Here is a 21,308-nt window from a genome sequence, read left to right as displayed (position 1 = left end):
AGCGACCGGGGCAGAGCGACTGGAACAGAGCGACCGGAACAGAGCGACCACGTACCTTTGTGTCTGGCGAAGTACCGCCCCAGGATGATGAGTAGACACAGCATGGCGAACACGACCACAGCGACCACGCCTCCGATGACCGCGTGGTCGACCGTTCTAGGCACTCCCTCCCCGGCTCTGGAGTCTGAGAGCAGAGAAACACACAACTTAGAGAAACACACACTATCGAAACACACTCATATAGCACATGCATGGATGACCTTTAGTCATGATGTGCAGAGGGTTTACGAGTTGGTAATAAAAAAAATAATATATATATATATATGTTTGCATGTGTGGGTTGGTGTTTACAGCTATTAAGTTATGGAGTTATCTATGACGGCCTGGAAAAATGTTGGATGTTCCAAACCTACGTGGTTCAACATTTATTAGTCCAATTAATTTCAGCATTTGTTTTTCTTTTTTTAATCACACAAAACATTCAAAGACTGGACACATAAATGGAGATCCAGTTTAGAAAAAAAACATAGTATTTTCATTTGATCCATTTACATAAGAAGATAAGTCATGCATAATTGCCAAGAGTCTGCTCTTTAAAGGAAATGGAACACAATCCACAGCAGAACATTTAAACATGACTTATGAAGCGATCGAGTCACTTCTCAACTCCAATCTCACGGAGCAAGCAGTACTGGCCAAATAAATCTGGCCCCTGTACAGTGTCCTGTCAGAACCAAAGAAATACATTTCGCCCTGCTCGACTAGAAAGTGGGGATTGCAAGCAATTTTTAAGAAAGATTTATCCCTGCTTGAGGCTGAAGACCAAGACTTGCTTCAGGGCTTCACACCCTAATGATATGTGAAGGTTATTGATCAAGTGTAGGGATCCATGACAACCCGTAGTAATTGCGGTTTGTGGATTTGATTGGTTCTTCACGGCGCATAGGAGGAGCCAAATTTGTCATCAATAGCACACACTTGGCTAGGAAATGATAGACCTGAGGAAGTGGGATGTGCATTAGATGGAGTGACTTCAACAAGACCCAGGTATCTACCTGAGAGGGGAGACGTTTCAGGTGTGATAATAGGTGATTTATGAGATATATATATATAAAAAATATATATATAAATGTTTTGTCAGAAACGGCCAATGCTTCATTTTAACAGACACTGTGCTTTATCAAAAACTGCCATGTTAGGATTGAAGCTTTTTCATTTCAAGTCCATGGTATGTCTGCAAGTGCACCTCCTTCAAACAGGCATCTCACACAGATAGCAACACTTCAGGGGATGCAAGAGGCTGGCGAGAGGAAACTAAACAACCTATATCTTCTTTCCAATCTATTCACGTGAAATCCATCAGTCCCATCCCCCACAGCTGCACGCTGCAATCTCCCACCCTCATCTCCATCTCCAGCCTACTCTCCAGGCTGAATCCGAGCTTGAGGTATTTCCTGAGGGAGCCCAGAAGACAAAAACGGCAAGCCAAAACGTATTTAGAGGATAGCAAAGTGAAAGAAACCAAGCTGTTTGAAAATCCTTCCTTCCCTACCTAACAAACAACTCCCAGGTAAACCTACTGTACGTGTGTGTGTGTGTGTGTGTGGTGCTACCTGCCAAACTCAACCAAACATACCTTAATGAACCTTGTAGGTTATTTAGATTTTTTTTTTCTGCGCTGGGAAGATTCAATTAAAGTCAGCAGAATTTTCATCGGACACCTAATCCGCTCCTGTCAGGGAGAGAGTTGAAGACGTGCTTTTACACACTTTCTTATTAAGATGTTAATGTGGCCCTGGGCTACACTAGGCTGCCTAGCCAGGCAGGGAACACACAGAGGGGCACTGTGGGGACAACGCCTCAACCTTCCCTGTTTCAGTTTACTTTGTACTAGGGACGGGACAACCCAGGGTGGAGGGAGGGAGGGAGAGACAGAGAGAGAGACAGAGAGAGAGACAGAGAGAGGGAGGTTAGTCCTGATAGAAATAAGGAAGGATGGAGGAGGAGGAGAGAGACTGGACTAAGGAGAAGCTTCAAGTCCACGGCAGTTTGACACTTCGGGTCATTCTCTGGGACAACATGCACTTGACACTAATTAACCAAAGCTGACAAATGGACTGGGCTTTGAAAACCTGCCTGTCTATTTTACTCCCTCCTCACAGGCCCTCATCCCTCTCCGCATCCCCTCCACCCCTCCCCTCCCCTCCCCTCCCCTCCCCTCCCCTCCCTCACCCCTCCACCCCTCCCCTCCCTCACCCCCTCCACCCCTCCCCTCCCTCACCCCTCCCCTCCCTCACCCCCTCCACCCCTCCCCTCCCCTCCCTCACCCCTCCACCCCTCCCCTCCCTCACCCCCTCCACCCCTCCCCTCCCTCACCACCTCCAGGGAAGGAAGCTTGGTCTCACGATGGCTAGCAGAAAGGTAAAAGCAGGTAAAAACACAGCAAGCTCTGTACTCTAACAGTTTCTTAATCTCTGTACTCAATCGCAATCAAGACTGGGGGAAACAGTCATTCCAGTAAGTCCACTCAGAACCAACATTGTTGCATCGTGTAAATCGAGAGGGGCCAGATGGTTTGGGGAAATGAGATGCTTCTAGCGCGTACGACCAACAACTAATCTCGTCTAGTACATTCGGCCCCGGGAATATTCAATAATTCAGAGCAAATTGGCATGGTAATGAAAACTCCCTGAAATTTCCTTCTCTCCAAATTGACAGCAATGAGAGACTTAATTAGGAGCATCGCACAGTGCTCATATGTGAGTCACCACACCCAACCGCCATCCATGTAAAACAGTTTGGACCTAATCTCTATGACTGTCAGAAAGTGGCGGCTCTTCTGGTTGCTGCTGAACGGATATCTAAGTCGTTTTCCACTCAATACGGAAAGTGTTTTATGAACGGCCCAGTGGCGTCTACACAGATTGGACGTTGATGTGCCCTGTTAGCAAGATTACCAGAGCCAGTCTCTCTTCACGCACCTTCTTCTTCACAAAAACATATTTTTCCGTAATCAAGGCGTCTAAAAATAAGGGTATTGTGATGATTATTATTATTTTTCATCCAAATGTAATCAGCATTTGGATGAAATGCTGGCTCCGCCCTCAGGCTTCGCCCCCTCAGGCTCCACCCCTCCTCCACCCTCAGGCTCCTCCCACCCTCTACCCTCCTCCCCCCTCAGACTCCTCCCCTCCTCCGCCCTCAGACTCCTCCCCTCCTCCACCCTCAGACTCCTCCCCTTCTCCCCCCTCAGACTCCTCCCCTCCTCCACCCTCAGACTCCTCCCCTCCTCCACCCTCAGACTCCTCCCTTCCTCCACCCTCAGACTCCTCCCCTCTCAGACTCCTCCCCTCCTCCCCTCTCAGACTCCTCCCTTCCTCCCCCCTCAGACTCCTCCCCCCTCAGACTCCTCCCCTCCTCCACCCTCAGACTCCTCCCTTTCTCCCCCCTCAGACTCCTCCCCTCCTCCACCCTCAGACTCCTCCCTTTCCACCCTCAGACTCCTCCCCTCCTCCACCCTCAGGCTCCCCCCTCCTCTGCCAGGCTGCCTGCTGGGCGGCCAGATTGCTCCAGAGACAGGGAGGTGACACCTCGATGCACCAGACGCTGGGTAATCAACGGGCTGGTCTGGGCGCTCGTAGGAACACCATCCACAGAGCGAGAGTCACTCATGAGACGCTATGGTGTTAATAGTGCACACTGGGCATTCCAGGCTCACATTCGGCCCCCGAGAGACAAGGCCAGGTGTCAGGGGGGAAATATAACACCTCAAGTTAATGTGTCAGCAGACTGTTGACCTGAAATCGCAAAACAGGAAAACCAACAACAAAATAATTCAGCGACCTTGCCTGAAAAATTGAAAAAAAACGTTTTTTACGAATTGTTTTCGAAGCAAATCAATAGAAATCCTAACAAGGAAGTATTTTCAGGTGTAACGTTTGAGACCCCTCATTTCACCAAAAGTACGGTAGCACACTATCGAATGGCCTGGAAACACTGCCTGTTTGAAAACCCACACGCAGCCAAATGGAATTACTATTATCGCCACACACCTATGAAAGTAAAAGTTCCACATTACAACACTTTGTGTTTATAGACCACATCAGAAGGAGAAAATACAAGACAAAAAACTAAGCTGAACCACAAAAATAATGAGCCCAAACAAACCCAGTGGTTGCAGAACCCTGGGCTGAAACCTTGCTGCGAACACAACTCTGATTGAAGCAGGAGACAACTGCACCAGTGGGTGTTCTGCAGTGTGAACACTTGTCGTGTGTGACTTCCTCTCCAACACCCCCGTGATCCAGCCAGCCACCAGGTGTCTCCAGGAAGTCCCCCCAGACACCACAGAGACGAGCTCGCTCCAGGCCGGCCACGGGAGGTCTCGACCTGGACAGATCCACCCCTACACCCTTCCTCCAACTCCCCCCAGCACAGGAGTGGAGGCACATCTTGTGTTCCTGTGATGTTACATGCCAGTCTGATTGTCTGGTGGGTTTCATCATGTTCCTTCTTCCTGGAAGGCCACTGGGACAACTACAAAGGAGAGCGTTCTATTGACATTTGTCTCTTCATGCTGCATTCAGCAGGACATCTTGAGGTAATTTCCCACCCTCTTTCTGTCTTTTGAACTGTCCATCTATCCTGACAGCGGGGAAGAATGGAACCAGAACAATCACCTCGGATGCTGTTGAAAATGCATTGTCATCCCTCGTTTTATTGTAGTCAGTCTCAGAGTACAGCCTCCGATCCATCTCAAAGGTCCAATTTAAGCCAAAATGACCTGAATGACGAACGGCAGACGCCGCAGACTGAAGACTCTCTTCCTCCAGCCCCCTTTCCCCTTCTTCCCTCCTCTCCTTCTTCAGCTCCCTGATTGTTTTGTTAAACGTCGCCGGAGGAGAGAGGGGCTGAGTGTTTTCAGTCCTCCCCTGCTTGTTTGCCGCTCAGGTGTGGAGAGTGGAAATATGTTAGTTCTCTCTCTCTCTTTTTCTCTCCTTCTCCTCTTTTTTCTCTCCCCCGACTCCCCCATTCTAATTTCCGCTGCCTCCCTCCTCCCCTCTTCCTCCGCTCCAGAGTACAGCCTGTAGACACACTTGATCCTCTTCTCAGAGTCAATTACTTGGCATCCTCCGATGAGGCCAGGCTTGTTGTTTTTTGTTGCCCTAGATCGGGGCGCTCATCGTCAAATTCTAATAACTTTCTGAAATGAAGCCGGCCACGAAAACTGATACTATCCTCTGATGGACAATTAAATTGGCATTGGCTCTGCAGTATTGCCCTCCGTACTTACACAGTCTGTTTAAATGATGTTGGGATTTTCTCTCAGTCTGTCCACTGCTCACACTTCTGGGTTGTTTTGAAATTTCAACTTGTTTGTAAAACCTCTAGTTTAGGACCAAACAAGACTTCACCCAGGCCTGGGGGGGCGTGAGAAGGGGGGGGGGGGGGGCTTGAGAAGGGGGGGGGGGGGGGCGGCTTGAGAAGGAGAGTGAGGGGACTTCAACTGCAAGACTAGCATGTGCGTGCTTGGGAGTGTGTGTGTGTGTGTGTGTGTGTGTGTGTGTGTGTGTGTGCTTCCATCCATCAAGCCACTTTCAGAGCATTCAGCATATTCCCCAAACAGCTATGCTCCCAGTCTAAAAGCTTGAGTGCTTTTGTCCAGAACAAACTTTTGGAGATATGACGAGCAGAGTGGTAGTTTAGGCATTCAACACAGTACGCTGCAGATGTCAGTCCCTCCAGAATGAGGTAGAAAGCACAAAGGCAGGTTTGACGTTGATCTAAGCACTAACATAAGAGAGTGTGCCGGTGCGTGATCAGAGGGAAAGCTGGGAGGAACACGACGAGGGACGAAGCTAACAAGCCAATCTAGTTGGTATGGAAAAACAGCGAGATGCATTCAGCTCACCAGCGAAGAGGACCCATTCCTCTTGATGCTCCCCCTCAAATATAAATCAAAACCCTGAAGAGCAGCGAAGGAGACAAGATGGTCCGGGGGAATACACGACGACACACGCAACGCAACACACACGTTCGTCGAGAGCGATCGATTTGATGAGAAATGCCAACCCCGAGGGGGACTGGCAAACATCTTATTTTTCAAAAGGACACATCTGTGACGGGCTGATCCGAAAGACAGGAGAGCTTCTAATTGGATCTTCTAATCTGGTAATTAAGCGTGGTGATGGTGTGTCTCTGCAGCCTGAGGGGAGGGAGAGGATATCAAAGAACCTGGTACAGTGCAGGTGGATGTCAGACTCCTGGGTTAACGACACTATCTGTTTGGACCATTTGGTGACGCCCCCCCCCACCCCCCCCAGTGTGCTGCTCTCTCCCGTAAACAACTATGGTCGTAAAACAATAATTGTAATAAAACCTAATGAACGATGTTGGTTTAATCTTTTGCGTTAAGGGTTATGCTCCACTCTGCTTGTAAATGAGAGGAGTCTGACTTCATACAAGCTGTGCCAAGATTTCAGGCGACAACAAACCTACAATGGCATCTGCTCTGACTAGCTGCTGTCTGAGTGAAGTGCTATCCTCTTTCAGTTTTTCAATGATTGTATATAGACATTACTAACATTTCCATACTGTACTGTAGTACTACTACCCTGGTAATTTAGGTTTTGCATTCATGAGTCAGGCCTACTCCCATTAAGAACTCAAGGATGACTGCAAGTCTTCTGAAAGCTTGATTTGAAACACGTTTTTTGGGACTAAATATGTATTTTGGCAGATGAAGACACCATAGTGTTTCCGTCTCCTCAGAAAGTCGAGGCATCAAGGTTAGCGGATCCGCATTTCATCGTGAATATACACTTCTTTTCAATCGCAACTGTAATTTCAGTTGCCATTCCAGAGGAGTGTCTGGTGAAACAAAAGACAAACAACGATAGTAATTACAGATTACACTGAAGCGTGGCGTATTGACAACAACAATCCGACTCTATTCAGCTTCATTTCCACTTTATCTTCATGGCGTAAAACCTCTGGGGCTGTTTGAAAAGGTTTTCAGTTAAACATATTACCCAAGTAATTACTTACAAAATGCGGAATTCCAATGAGGCAAATAAAAACCAAATTAAATAAAACAACAGCAAAAACAATCACATATCATCTGTTAATTTTCACAGACTTGATCTGGCGGAGAAGGGCCCCTTCAGTCAAAATAGTTAAGTTAATAAAATTGAATCCGGCTACCATGGTTACGCCAACTAATGGCTGCAAAGGACAATATCTTGGTTCCCTAGCCAGTCAAACTTCTAAAGCCTTAGTGCATGACGTGTTAAACGTTGATTGGTTGAAGATTGGGTGAATAATGTCAATAATACTAATGTTAACTTGATATTACTACAAGGGACGTCCCCATTGGCCCCCAAACTATTAAGCTCTGTCACAGCGTCCAATCAGGAACCATGATGCTGATGCTGAGGAACAGAAATCCCACCCCGGGCCGTGGTCACTTCACTCAGTCCTCAGTCCACCCTCCATCCTCTCCAGGCGTCCCTGCCCCGCCCCCTCCCACCCTGTCACCAGCCCGTCCGAAGGCAGCTCGTCCCTGCCCCGCCCCCTCCCTCCCTGTCACCAGCCCGTCAGAAGGCAGCTCGTCCCTGCCCCGCCCCCTCCCTCCCTGTCACCAGCCTGTCAGAAGGCAGCTCGTCCCTGCCCCGCCCCCTCCCTCCCTGTCACCAGCCCGTCAGAAGGCAGCTTGTCCCTGCCCCGCCCCCTTCCCTCCCTGGCCTGGGTGTTTTCGGGTGGCGGGCAGGAGTTGGCCTGCGACTGGATCGAGCGGAGAAAGAGAGGGAGCTGGGGAGTCAGGTGGCTGAACGGTGAGGGAATCGGGCTGGTAATCTGAATATGCCAGTTCGATCCCCGGCCGAGCCAAAAATTACGTTGTGTCCTTGGGCTTCACCCTACTTGCCTCGGGGGGAATGTCCCTGTAGTTACTGTAAGTCGCTCTGGATAAGAGCGTCTGCTAAATGACTAAATGTAAATGTAGGGAGCTAGCTTTGAAGCCTGGTTAGACTGGATCGAGCGGAGAGAGAGAGGGAGCTAGCTTTGCAGCCTGGTTAGACTGGGCCGAGCGGAGAGAGAGAGAGGGAGCTAGCTTTGCAGCCTGGTTAGACTGGATCGAGCGGAGAGAGAGAGGGAGCTAGCTTTGCAGCCTGGTTAGACTGGGCCGAGCGGAGAGAGAGGGAGCTAGCTTTGCAGCCTGGTTAGACTGGGCCGAGCGGAGAGAGAGAGAGGGAGCTAGCTTTGCAGCCTGGTTAGACTGGGCCGAGCGGAGAGAGAGAGAGGGAGCTAGCTTTGCAGCCTGGTTAGACTGGGCCGAGCGGAGAGAGAGAGAGAGAGGGAGCTAGCTTTGCAGCCTGGTTAGACTGGGCCGAGCGGAGAGAGGGAGCTAGCTTTGCAGCCTGGTTAGACTGGGCCGAGCGGAGAGAGGGAGCTAGCTTTGCAGCCTGGTTAGACTGGGCCGAGCGGAGAGAGAGAGAGAGAGGGAGCTAGCTTTGCAGCCTGGTTAGACCCGATAGATTTTTATCCTGACAGTGGGTGCCGGAGGACTGCTCGAGTCAGATGAAACTAAGTAGGTGATTAAAGTCCTGCTGCTTTGATGTTGGCAAAAAAAATAAAAAAATAAAAAGGACAATACTCTCCTGCGGCACATTTAGGAAGGTTCTGCAGAGCTGGGTTTGTGGAGGTAAGGCCCGATGTCTCCTCTCCTCACCTCCCCACACACACACACACACACACAGACGCACACACACTGTGTCCCCACAGAGATAGAAAGTACTTGTAGAGAGTCTTAGTGTTGTGAGGAGTCTGCAACGTGACAAAAGGGGCATTATGTAAATCTCTGTAAACAACAGAAGCACCAGTGGGAACAGGGGCTTTCCTGCTGTGACAGGACCAGGAGGACCCAGGTTTGTCTGCGGCTAATCCAGGATGAGATATCCCTTCCTGGGATTGCTACGCTACGCTACGCTACGCGGCCTGTGTGGGGAGCTGGGACTCGTTCCCCAAGAGGACACGGATAAGGGATAACTCCTGTCCCTGGTCGCCACTAACAACCGGTCGACCTCCTCCAGGGCAGCAGTCCTAGAAGCTGCTGTTGGTTCCACGGTGAGGTGGTCCATCCTGCGGTTGGACCTGAGACACACACACCAAGGAGGGTGAAGGCTGAAGCCTTACCCCAGAGGCATGGGTTCAAATCTAGCCTGGGCCCTTTGCTGCATGGCTTCTCTCTCTCTCTCTCTCTCTCTCTCTCTCTCTCTCTCTCTCTCTCCCTCCCTCCCTCCCTCCCTCCCTCCCTCCCTCCCTCCCTCTCTCTCTCTCCCTCCCTCCCTCCCTCCCTCCCTCCCTCCCTCCCTCCCTCCCTCCCTCCCTCCCTCCCTCTCTCTCTCTCTCTCTCTCTCCCTGCCTTTCCTGTCACACTTCACTTCAAAACTGTCCCATGTAGCAGAAAAATTTAAACAATAAAATAGTATATATATCTTAGAAAACGCACCTAAAAGATGGTGAGAGAGCACGGTGCATGAGGCGTCAGTATGTCTTGACCGGCCCTGTGCGCTGGCCCTGTGCGCGGGTCCTGTGAGTGAGTCTGCTCCCTCTGAGCACGAGGGAGGCCTCGCCCTCAACCGCCTGATCTGCCTTATCGCCGTGGCAACTCTCCGCGGCCCCCGCGGTGGTAATGGGAGCGTTTTGTGGTGAGCGCAGTGTGCTGAGGAGAGGTGAGCTTTAATCCCAACCTCTCCTCACAGGTACGTTCGGGTGACGTGTGTTCCCACCACCAAAAATAAACTATCAAAGCATCCAGCAGCTTTTTAGCAAATCTGCTCTTTATGCCTTGTTATTTTACCGCTACCTCGAAAGACTCACTATTCCTGCAGAATGTCTTGTTATTTTGTGCCCAAAACGAAGGAGTTTCGCTAAGAATATGTGCTCTATTAGAGAAAGAAAAATGTTTTAATAAGTATTCAGGTGGTGAATACCACCAGAGCTCTGTAAACGCCGGGAATCTTGTTCCCCTAAACAGTACCTAGCCGAGCAGCAGAACCTGCAGTTCCATCGCTCTCACAGTCCCTCAGCCAACATCCCCAACCCGGATCCAAAGACAGGGAGAGAATCAGCGAACAGATGTCTCTGCAAGAGGCCCAAAGGGGGACATTTGGTTTCGTCTGTGGGTTCAGGGAGAGAGGGGGAGACGACGGGGGGACGGGGGACGGATGAGCGATGGGGAGGGGAGGTGAGAGACTGTTTGTTTGAGATGGAACTCATTTCCAATTAGATTTTCTCTGCCGGACTGGGAGTGCTTCGCGCCACTGGGCTTTGTCGCCAGCAACTGTCACAGCTGATCTCTGCTTCGCCGCCACGCCTGCCCCAGACAGCCCCGACGGCCCACTTAACAATCAGCTGAGGAGGATTTAGAAGAGGGAAAAGAGGCGGATGGTAGAAAAATAGCTTCTTTTTATGGTTACCTGCCTTAATGGGTTGAGAGCGTGAGACTAATTACTGCAGCATGTGTACCTCACCTGAGAGGGTTACAGGTAGGTCTGTAGCCATGGAGACATACCAGCCTAACAACATGCACACACACACACATGACAGTCACACACACACCTACTGTCGCGGCAAACCCACACTCCAGTCAAATGACATCCAAACACGCAAGCACAGACTTTACATACACACAGTTCAGTCACTTTCGCCACCCCCCCCCCCCCCCCCCCCCCCCGCTGAAGGACTACTTACTTATAAATGTAAAATGTAAATGTAACTGAAGGCAGTAATCAGAGAGTACACTGTACGGATACAGTATGATGCATCACGCGACGCCAACTTCCTTGAGGTGAGCTACAACTTGTGTTCTTATCATTTAATGACCTGCTCTGATTTTGTATGGGGGGGTGGGTGGGAGAGAATTGCATCTGTATGTGACATCTCGTTCCGTGTGTTGAGGAGGAGAGAGAAGGAAGTGAAGTTAAGTCTGGCCTTGTCTTGCTAGGAGCAGAGTGGCCATTATCCTGTGGGACTCTGCCTGGCCGCTAGCCTGCTCTCGGCTCAGTTCTCCTCCTCCTGTTCAGTTCTCCTCCTCCTGTTCAGTTCTCCTCCTCCTGTTCAGTTCTCCTCCTCCTGTTCAGTTCTCCTCCTCCTGTTCAGTTCTCCTCCTCCTGTTCAGTTCTCCCTCTCCTGTTCAGTTCTCCTCCTCCTGTTCAGTTCTCCTCCTCCTGTTCAGTTCTCCTCCTCCTGTTCAGTTCTCCTCCTCCTGTTCAGTTCTCCCTCTCCTGTTCAGTTCTCCTCCTCCTGTTCAGTTCTCCTCCTCCTGTTCAGTTCTCCTCCTCCTGTTCAGTTCTCCCTCTCCTGTTCAGTTCTCCTCCTCCTGTTCAGTTCTCCTCCTCCTGTTCAGTTCTCCCTCTCCTGTTCAGTTCTCCTCCTCCTGTTCAGTTCTCCTCCTCCTGTTCAGTTCTCCTCCTCCTGTTCAGTTCTCCCTCTCCTGTTCAGTTCTCCTCCTCCTGTTCAGTTCTCCTCCTCCTGTTCAGTTCTCCTCCTCCTGTTCAGTTCTCCTCCTCCTTCAGCACGGGCACTGACATGGCTGCTGGCAGGTGTGTCCTTTGCAACGTGACCACGTCTCCAGACAGCAGATTAGCCCCCACAGCCAGCGCCGTCACTGGGCCCCGGCCTGCTCCCAGCCCTACCCTTTCCACCAGGAAGGAACAGAAGTTGATCGCTCAGATCAGGGGTGTCAAACCCTGGTCCTCGAGGGCCGCTGTCCTGCACGTTTTAGATGTTTCCCTGCTCCAGCACACCTGATTCAATTAAATGGGTTGTTATAAGGACCATTCATTCGAATCAGGTGAGCTGGATCAGGGAAACATCTAGAACATGCAGGACAGCGGTCCTTGAGGACCAGGGTTTGACACCCCTGGCTTGGGTCATCCACGGAGCAAACACGTGCTCCTCTTCCTTTCACGCTTTTTTTCAAAGGCGCCGTTGTTGAGATATCGTCAGAGCTCACCACAACATGCATCACAGAACCTTGGCAGATTTGGCTAATCCCTTTTTAAGAGTGTAATCCCGATGCCTGTGCGCCGGTGTCAACAGGTTACCTTCAGATGCGACAACACTGAGTCCTGTAAGCCAGGGTCTTGGATGCTTTGCATTCATGGACCGCTGGGACGGCGGCATCCAGATATATGCAAAGCGCCCGTCTTTGAGAGGTTAGTGTAGTGATCTTCATCAGTCCCCCTATCAGGGCTGTCCATCACTGGGCGAAGGACTCATCAGACACATTAGAGCCTGACCAACACCCCCCCCCCCTTCCTCGCTCATCCTCCCTCTCGTCCAGGCCAGAGCTGTTAACAAGGGCAAGACCATCTTTACCCCCACTCATACCCCCATCCCCTCCCTCTCTCTCCCCTCCCTCCCTCTCTCTCCTCTCCCTCTCCCCTCCCTCTCTCTCCTCTCCCTCTCTCTCTCCCCTCTCTCTCTCCCCTCAAGCCTCATCTCAGTTCTTGTCTCGTTGTTCCTCTCCTTCTTCCAGACCATTTCAGAGAGAAACGTCCAATCGTTTCGTTTTTTTTTTTTTTTTTCAGAGCCGCGTCTAGGAAAACAAGACGTTAAATAAGTGGTCTGGCTTTTCCCCGCCCTGACGAACAGGGTGCATCACCATAGCGACAGCTTTGGAGAGGATGAGAGGAGCGAGGCAGTTAGTGCCGCAGATGGCCGCATGTAAAGCAGGGACGCATCGACGGCGAGCTGAGCTTGGTGTCGGACAGAGGCTCGGGGTTTGCGGGGGAAGGAGGGATAGACGTAAATAAGCTGTCGCTTAATTTGCCACGCCGCCAAATGTCACTTCTTTCAAGGGATTGGTGTTTTTTTTTTTTTTTAATGCGTTTTAGTTTTGTCTCGTCTGGTGGAACTTGACAGTTGCTTTTAGGACGTGGATTTAAGTATGCAGCATTTGTAGAAACAGAAGGCCTTGAGCCAGATTGGATGACAAAGGACAAAGATAAGGTATCTCTTGGCCTGAAGTTAATCCTATCAAGAGGAACAAGGTAGCATGACTAGCCAGAAAGAAGATTCTAGCGCAAAACGTTCCACATGAAAATAAGCAGGCTGGGTTCCTTAAATTAGGCGAGGGCACCCTTGAATTCAATTAAAGGGTTTCAACCATGAGGTCAAGATATCATCACCTCGCCGCCTTTCCATCTGAACATGTGCAGTCACGCAAGCACTTGCTAAGCTTCGCGACTAGTTTCTTGCAGATGTCTTTGTGTGTGTGTGAAATCCAGTTACTTAGGGCACACAATCAAACTTGGCTCTGATAAGTTGGCTTCATGTCTGTCCGTTGCCCGAGCGAGATGTAGGCTTTGCCACGCTGAACAAAGGGATGAAGGAATGACAGAACGAAGTGAAGTGTGTTCAATCATCCTCTTTGGAAATGAACATAGGCACCATGCCTGAATGAATCTGCAAAAACGAGGGAGACAGAAAAGAGAGAGAGAGAGAAAGGATGAGAGAGAGAGAGAGAGAGAGAGAGGGGGATAAAGGGAGAGGGAGAGCAAGAGAGGGAGAGAGAAAATGAGAGAAAGAGCAAGGTAGAGTGGGTGCAAACCAGAGGCAGCAGACCGAATGAATGTTGTGTTAAGATACAATTTCACCAAGTATAAGAGAGAGAGAGACAGCGAGAGACACAGAGAGAGAGAGAGAGCCCAGAACCCAGGAGGCAGAAAAACGTTTGCATCATTTCCTGTAAAATGACAAAATGGTGACAAGATATTGATAAATCTGCTTGGCAAAGGTCTGGGGACAGCAGATGACAGCGTCTGACACTAAATACATGCTGGGTCAGGGAAACCAAACGCCTTAAATAGTGGGATGCCGGTTGCCTAGCAATATAGCTTCAGCCTGGCTGGGGCGTTGACATGCTGATAAGGATTTGATCTATCTGACCCCAGGAGCCATGCATCTCCCTGCCCCGTGGCATGATTCATATCCACCCTCCCACCCCTCACACACACCGACCACACACACGCACACCCCGACTCCACACAAGTGCACATACCCTGATTCCACACACACACAGACACAGACAGACACAGACACACACAGACATGAGCCTCTATCACAAGCTGGCAGTGTTGGCTCATCTCTTCTCTGCAGCAGAACGCACTGCCTCACTTGGCAGAACTGACTCTACACTGACGACGGGGCTGACGCCACTGCTGCAAATATACCCACAGCCTGGTGCTCTCAGGGGGGAGGAGCCTGGTGCTCTCAGGGGGAGGAGCCTGGTGCTCTCAGGGGGAGGAGCCTGGTGCTCTTAGGGGGAGGAGCCTGGTGCTCTCAGGGGGAGGAGCCTGGTGCTCTTAGGGGGAGGAGCCTGATGCTCTCAGGGGGACGAGCCTGATGCTCTCAGGGGGAGGAGCCTGGTGCTCTCATGGGGAGGAGCTTAGTGATCTCAGGGGGAGGAGCCTGGTGCTCTCAGGGGGGAGGAGCCTGGTGCTCTCAGGGGGAGGAGCCTGTGTGTGGCCTCCTCCTCCTACCCTGAGGAAGCCCGCACGGCCCCTCCTCCACCCCCCTCCTTCACCTTGCTCTTCAACAGCCTGTTGCTAGGTTACGCCTGGAGGTAAGGAGGAGTGCTGTCTGTAAAGGGTGGAGATCTGACGACCAGAACAGGAAAGAAAAACTCATTTATCTGAAGAACCTCGAATGTGAAATAGTCCTATGACTGACTTCTCAGTGACCTGCGTGCAAAGCTGTTTTGGATCGCACAATAGGATCATTTCTTCCTGTTAAAATCTCTAAATAATAGCAAAGCCACCCTTTCATACAACAATCGATACATCATCTTCCTGAAGAGAAGGAAACATACCACAAGCTGTTTTCCAGAAGCAGTTTAACCTTATGAGAAACACATCTGCGTTTTTTCAGGTCAAAACATTGATTTTGGCATGAAATACAACCGTCTGACATTTAGAATAAAATCACGTTTCACAATGCAGCTTTGTTAGGGATCATACTGTGTTAGAATGTGTATGTAAAGCAATGGCTTCTCTTTATATATTTGTTGCCCTCCATTAGCAATACATGTATGTATTAATAAAACACCTACCATCCTCCGGGCAAATCAATTTATCAGATTTCAACCATGTTTCCCCTTTTCCACTACAGTTCCTGTTCTTTGAAATTGTGAAACATTGTTCAAAGCTTCACAGCGGTTCTAAGTGATATGTCATAAGGAATGGACATACAGTAACTGTACGTTTTACTGAACGGTCTTCAGTGCAGCAGTGAAACGACAAAGGAAATGGCACTTACAGAACGATGTGTGAAATATCTTCACACAAGTATTAGTCACACAAACTGGCTGTTAGGTCGACATGCTGGCTGTTATGATACCATTAATATCATAGCATGGAGAGCTAGCAATGGTGGTAGGTTGTTGAAATGAGAGTTAATATCCAACGGCAATGATGTAGAAAACAATTGTGCTAAAATGTTTCTGATCATTCATCCTACAAAGCCAGCCAAATAAGTGATATGAATAGAAGATCAGTATTTATCACTATTTTATATAGTTATACTGCTCACCCGTTTTGTCACTGAGATAGAATCTGATTCTCGTGGATATTTTGATTTAAATGCCTGATCAGGGTGGTGTGTTAAACTATACAACCCAGGGGAGGGAAATCTCAGGACTCTTTCTGGTCGGTGCCACAAGCGGACAGCGACAGCGTGAGACCCTCGCTGTTTATCCTGGAGCGTGTTCTGATCTGAGGCCCTAGTCCTGAGGCCAGGGCTGAAGGCTGGAGGCCGGAGGCAAGGGATGGAGACCTGAGGCCAGAGCTGGAGGCCTGAGGCCAGGGCTGAAGGCTGGGTTTGCGATGTGACCAGAAGACATTCAATCACTTGACGGACGGGCAGACAGGCGACGGGCAGTTATCAGTTCAAGGCCCTCTTTACGTCACGGTTTACAGAGACGTACAGAGGGCGTTTGGTGGCGGCGGTGGGGCGGGACGTCAGAACAGACCACACGCCCCCCCACACCGCCCCCACACCGCCCCGGTGACCATGTGACATGCTGCGAGGGGACGTGCTGGACAGGAAGAGGAGGAGGAGAGAGTAGAGAGAGATACCAACCGTGAGCCGCAGGTTCAGAGCTGGGCACAGCGTCTGAGCACACGAGGAGAGGAGGGGGAGGACAGGAGGAGCAGCATGCATAAAAAGGAGGGAGGAGAAAGGGGGTGGGGTGGGGTGGGGAGGAGAAAACAAACGATATCCATAAGCAAGCATCCAGAGACCAGTACACCAAGACACAAGGCTGGAGGGAAATCAAAGGAAAACTAAGGCAGTGCAAGATAAAACACACACGCACACACGCGCACACACACACAAACACACACATTGAACGTCAAACTGAGGGAGGCATTGTCGCTGCTTACGGTGGAACCGATATCGTGTGGTGCAGACAGTATTTAGAGAAGACAGCTCATCAATAAAGACACAAATGCTGAACCCAGCTGAAGGCCGGGATGGGCGGGTGTCACTGTGGGAAGGAGGGAACTGGTTTACAGTTTATTTACAAAGGGCATATTTTGTGTGGTAATGCGTTTTTGAAATCGATGTGGTACGACATTGGGGATGTCAGTTAATTACAACAAGAGACTAACCTTTGTCGAAAGCAATCATACCAACCTTGGTTTTGAAAGTTTTAACAGAGGAAGAAAATGACTGGACTTTTCAAGTCAAACATATGAGTGTTGCATCATTCAGTCATACAGTATTATTTAGGTGAGCAATTTGTATTCTGTCTTCGGAGTAAATTATGCTTTCATCCGTCCAAACGCATTGCTTTTGATTTAATGATAAATACTAGAAACCTCTGATAAATATTTGAGTAGTCTGTGTTTTGATTGATTGAACAGCCGTATCAAGCGAGTCAACATCATCCCTCTTCTATAGACGTCCCTGCACAAGGCTTTTACGTTCTGACACTTTCGTTGGCAGGAATCTGATGGCTGCACCAAGCTCCAAACACCTCTCTCCCTCCCTCCCTCCCTCCCGGAAGAAGCCAAAGCTCCAGGATCCAGGGGGCTCTCTCTAAAGGCAAGCCCAGATCAAGTGTCTTTGGGAGGGGGGGAGCGAGGCTCCAGCGAGGCTCCTCATGGTCCGTGTTAAGCAGTGCCACAGGCCTCCACTCAAGACCAGGTTTCTTTTGCATAATCTTTGCTGTCACTACCTCAGCCCATCTCTAAACTGATTTAGGAGGGGGAGGGAGGGAGGGAGGGGAGAGAGAGAGGGAGGGAGAGAGGGGGGGGAGGGAGGGGAGAGAGAGAGGGGGGGAGACAGGGGAGAGAGGGAGGGAGAGAGGGGGGGGAGGGATAAAGGAGGGGGGAAGGGAGGGGGGAGGGAAGGAGAGGAGGGAGTTAGTGGTGAAGGAAGAGGGGGGGGGGGGGAGAGAGGAGGGAGGGATTTAGCGCCATGCGTTTTACAACAACTAAACCTGCAGCGCTGCTGCCAGCTCTCCCTCTCATCTGCTTGATTGTGATCCCCTCAGAGATGCTCCAGAGCTGTTATCTAACAGGACCAGACGGGTCCTCAGGACTAACACCAGAGGCCAACAGTTCAAGGACGGGATCTTCAAAATGAGCTGACGTACAGAATCAAACGCATGCATCGTCAAACAGGTCAAGTAGGCTGCTTCTTTCACCCCCTCTCTCTCTTCAGTTGGTTTAGTGTGACAGAGACAGCAGACTGTCAGGATGTGAAGGGGAGAGAAGAACAAAGAGGATATTACAGGGAACGACCCGGGACGGATTCCAACCAGGCTATCACAGCCCCGGTAACACGTTGTTCTTCAGAGTCGAGGAGGACCATCCAGTGGGGGGGTGTCAGAGCCTCAGTCACCAGGAGGCCCCTGGGTGCCCGCTAACCCCATTTCCCCTCCAGCAGGCAGATGCCTGCCCCAGTACGTCCCGCAGAGGAGCTAGGCGAGGGTTCCCAGAGGCCCCCTCCCTTACCCTTCCAGTCACCTGTCCCCCACTCTCCCCCCCTCTCCCCTAGTCCCCCCTCTCCCCCCCCTCTCCCCTAGTCCCCCTCTCCCCCCCCTCTCCCCTAGTCCCCCCTCTCCCCTCCTCCCCTAGTCCCCCTCTCCCCTCTCCCCCCCCTCCTCCCCCTAAGTCCCCCTCTCCCCTCTCCCTAGTCCCCCCTCTCCCCCCCTCTCCCCTAGTCCCCCTCTCCCCCCTCTCTCCCCCTCTCCCTAGTCCCCCTCCCCCCCTCTCCCCTCTCCCCTAGTCCCCCTCTCCCCCCTCCCCCCCCTCTCCCCCAGTCTCCCCTCTCCCCCAGTCCCCCCTCTCCAGCAATTCCGGCTGTGTCCTTGCTGACATCAGCAGACATGACAACGGGTACATAGCTTCATGGCTAATGACTACATGTCCCATAATCCCCTGGTGGCTGCCAGCAGCAGGGTCCCAGGAAAGCTAGTAGGTGCCACTGTGGCCGCAAAACCAGAATAGGAGACACGAGAGGCGAGAAAGTGTGATTGTGTCTAGGACCAGAGAGCTGAGAGCGCTGATCAGGATGTTTAGAGCCGCTGTTCGACTTTAAGAGTCGAGGAGGGAATTCCAAACAATGAAAGCTTAGGCACTTGACAGTGGCAGCTTTGTATGACGGGGGAAAAAGGTGATATGCAAGATAATGCATTTCGGAGGATGCTTGTGTGTGTTGTTTGTGTGTGTGTGTGTGTTGTTTGTGTGTGTGTGTGTGTGTGTGTGTTGTTTGTGTGTGTGTGTGTGTGTGTGTGTTGTTTGTGTGTGTGTGTGTGTGTGTGTGTGTGGGTTGTCTGTGTGTGTTGTTTGTGTGTGTGTGTGTTGTTTGGTGTGTGTGGGTTGTGATTGAGGCCCTTCTGTCTAGCAGATTACCGCCCTCCCTGCTTTATGAGCTCCATCTCCTTGGAGCCATCATGGAGAGCAATCATAGTCCCTCAATAACCATATACCTCAACATAAAGAAGACGTATGGCCGGCGTTTCACTGTTTGCATGACGCCAAGTTCAATCAGTTCCCCAGGAAGCTCTCTCCCGGCTGTGTATCACACATCTGCAGTAGTTGTTTTCCCTTGTGGTAATGCAATTGACCTTTAGTGAATCAGCCTGCTCCTCCTCAGATAGCCATCCCCATCTATCCTCCACTTTATGCTACCAGTGAAATCAGTGCAGACGAGGCCTGGGCCGCTATATCTCGCGTGCAAGTGCTTACTCAGGGGCAATTCATTCGTTCAATTCTAAAATCCAGTTTCCCAGATGGTGTTTATGCAATTTAAACCCTGACGAAAAGATTTTCTTTATTTATTTATATATTTCGCCTGCCTTTTGTTTTTTGCATTTTGGTGGGGGTGAAATGAATTGGTTGCTTTCTCTGTTTATACACTTTCATCAATTAAATGGGTTGGCAGCTGGGGACCCTAATTCACAATTGTTTTATTAGCGTAGCCACGTTTCATTAATAGCTTTTTCTGTTGTGTATCTCGGAACACTTCTTAACAAGGACTTGTTTTGTTCACGGTTAGGTTGGTAGAGTGCAAATCTGGTGAGGCCTTTCTGGTGAGTCATTAGTCATGTGATCAGCCTGAAAGGGGGATGGAGAAGCCCACAGCTCCCCAATAATCCACAGCTGATTACCGACAGGACAACAAGGCAACTGAGAGCAGGAGAGGAGCCCACAATGCTATGCAGTGACACACAACTGGATAAAGAGGAGAGAGAGAACTAGAGAGAGAAGAGAAAGGAGAGAGAAAGAGAGAGATAGAGAGTAAAGAGAGAGAGAGAGAGGTAGAGAGTAAGAGAGGTAGAGAGAGAGAAGAAAGAGAGGGAGAGAAGTAGAGAGAGAAGAAAAGGGAGAGAGAAAGAGAGATATAAAGAGAGTGAAGAGAAAGGGAGAGAGAAAAGAGAAAAGACAAAAGAGAAAGGGAGAGATAAAACAGAAAGGGAGAGAGGTGGGGAACTCAGAGTGCAAGCTTCTTAAAACACGTGCCTAAGCGTTAGGGATAAAACGTGTCTTAAAAAAACTTCAATAAACATCCATTTCTGAGCTGTGTTTGGAGACATTAGAAAGTAGGGGGGTTACAAATATAAATTAATGACATCTGCCCACTGTGAGGAAGGTAGTGAGCAAGGCCTATCCATTTAGCCATTTATTGTGAAGCGTAAATGGCAATTTAGACATCTCTAAATGTCACCCCCTCACGCTGCTGAGCACTTTGAGCCCTTCGTTCGGCTTTAATAGATTTTTTTAAAGTGCAGTTTTCCCCATTTCAGTTCATCAAAATGTATTCAACTTTTAAGTGGCCTCTACCCCTTCACGTATTCTGAAGAATTCATTTTCTGCCGCCTTTCTGATCTATACACATCCCAAGTGTGGATGAATGAAATCTGTAGGCGACGGAGCAATATCGCCATGAGAGCGTGCCACCCCCGCAATCTAAACACTCTAAAATAATGGAACGCCCCGCTGAGTCCAACTGACGGGACCTCTGGGAGAGACCATCTGAGATGAGGGGATTTACACTGCAAATACCAATGCACTCTCTACACTTCTCCAATAAAACATGAATACATATTTATTCAGGAGGGCAGTGTTTGTAGAGCCGGCTTTCCCAACGACAACCAAGGTGGTGATCGTTCACCACCTGCAGTGACAGATTCATACAAGTTGAATTTAAATGCAAATTAAATTGTTTTGAAGTGCATGAAATATCCAATTAGTGATATTTTCATATAATATTACACGTGCAGTGAATATACTATGGTGCTCTGGATAATTCTGTCTAACTATACCAACAAACGCAAGCCGTGACCTCTGTCTTGCTAGCATCAAGCTGTCAAGGAACAGTTTCTTAATGTTTCTGTTTATGACAAGCAAGCTTACTAGTTTGTGTTCTGCCATAGACAAGTCTTGTAACCAGTGTTGACATGTTGATATCGTGAATGGTGAAGGATATAAAGTGAATATTGAGGGTGACAGTGATGTTTTGTGTGATACCGACTGTAAAAGTCTATATTTTATGCAACGTCAAACTACAAGTCAGCAGAAATTCATTTGAATACTGCGAGATCCTAATGTAAACATAGGCACCCAGCAATAAGACCATTAAATATACCCCTTAATGCCCAATCAAAACAATACAAAACAATTCATCAGACCTCCATGAACAGGTTGCATTTGATGAAAGAAACGACTCTGTTGTCGTCGTCATGGAAGCATGTGTGTGTTCCACCGTCCAGCACATGGCTGAATCATAGAGGACAG

General features: G+C 49.8%; 1 protein-coding gene across 1 annotated transcript in view; it reads right to left on the bottom strand.

Annotated features, from left to right (window-relative positions):
• Positions 1-21,308, bottom strand: part of cadm1a (cell adhesion molecule 1a) — a 37,893-nt gene that overhangs the window by 1,022 nt on the left and 15,563 nt on the right. The window contains exons 5-6 of the mRNA XM_047043320.1: positions 16,144-16,176; positions 56-184 (exon numbers count right to left, since the gene is read on the bottom strand). Coding sequence (XP_046899276.1) covers positions 56-184; positions 16,144-16,176 — 162 coding nt within the window. The remainder of the gene's footprint in view (positions 1-55; positions 185-16,143; positions 16,177-21,308) is intronic.

The sequence above is a fragment of the Hypomesus transpacificus genome, chromosome 20 (assembly GCF_021917145.1).
Source record: "Hypomesus transpacificus isolate Combined female chromosome 20, fHypTra1, whole genome shotgun sequence".
In the NCBI taxonomy this organism is placed as follows: Eukaryota; Metazoa; Chordata; class Actinopteri; order Osmeriformes; family Osmeridae; genus Hypomesus; species Hypomesus transpacificus.
Note: the sequence above shows the minus strand (reverse complement) of the source record. Positions and strands in the feature narration are given on the sequence as shown.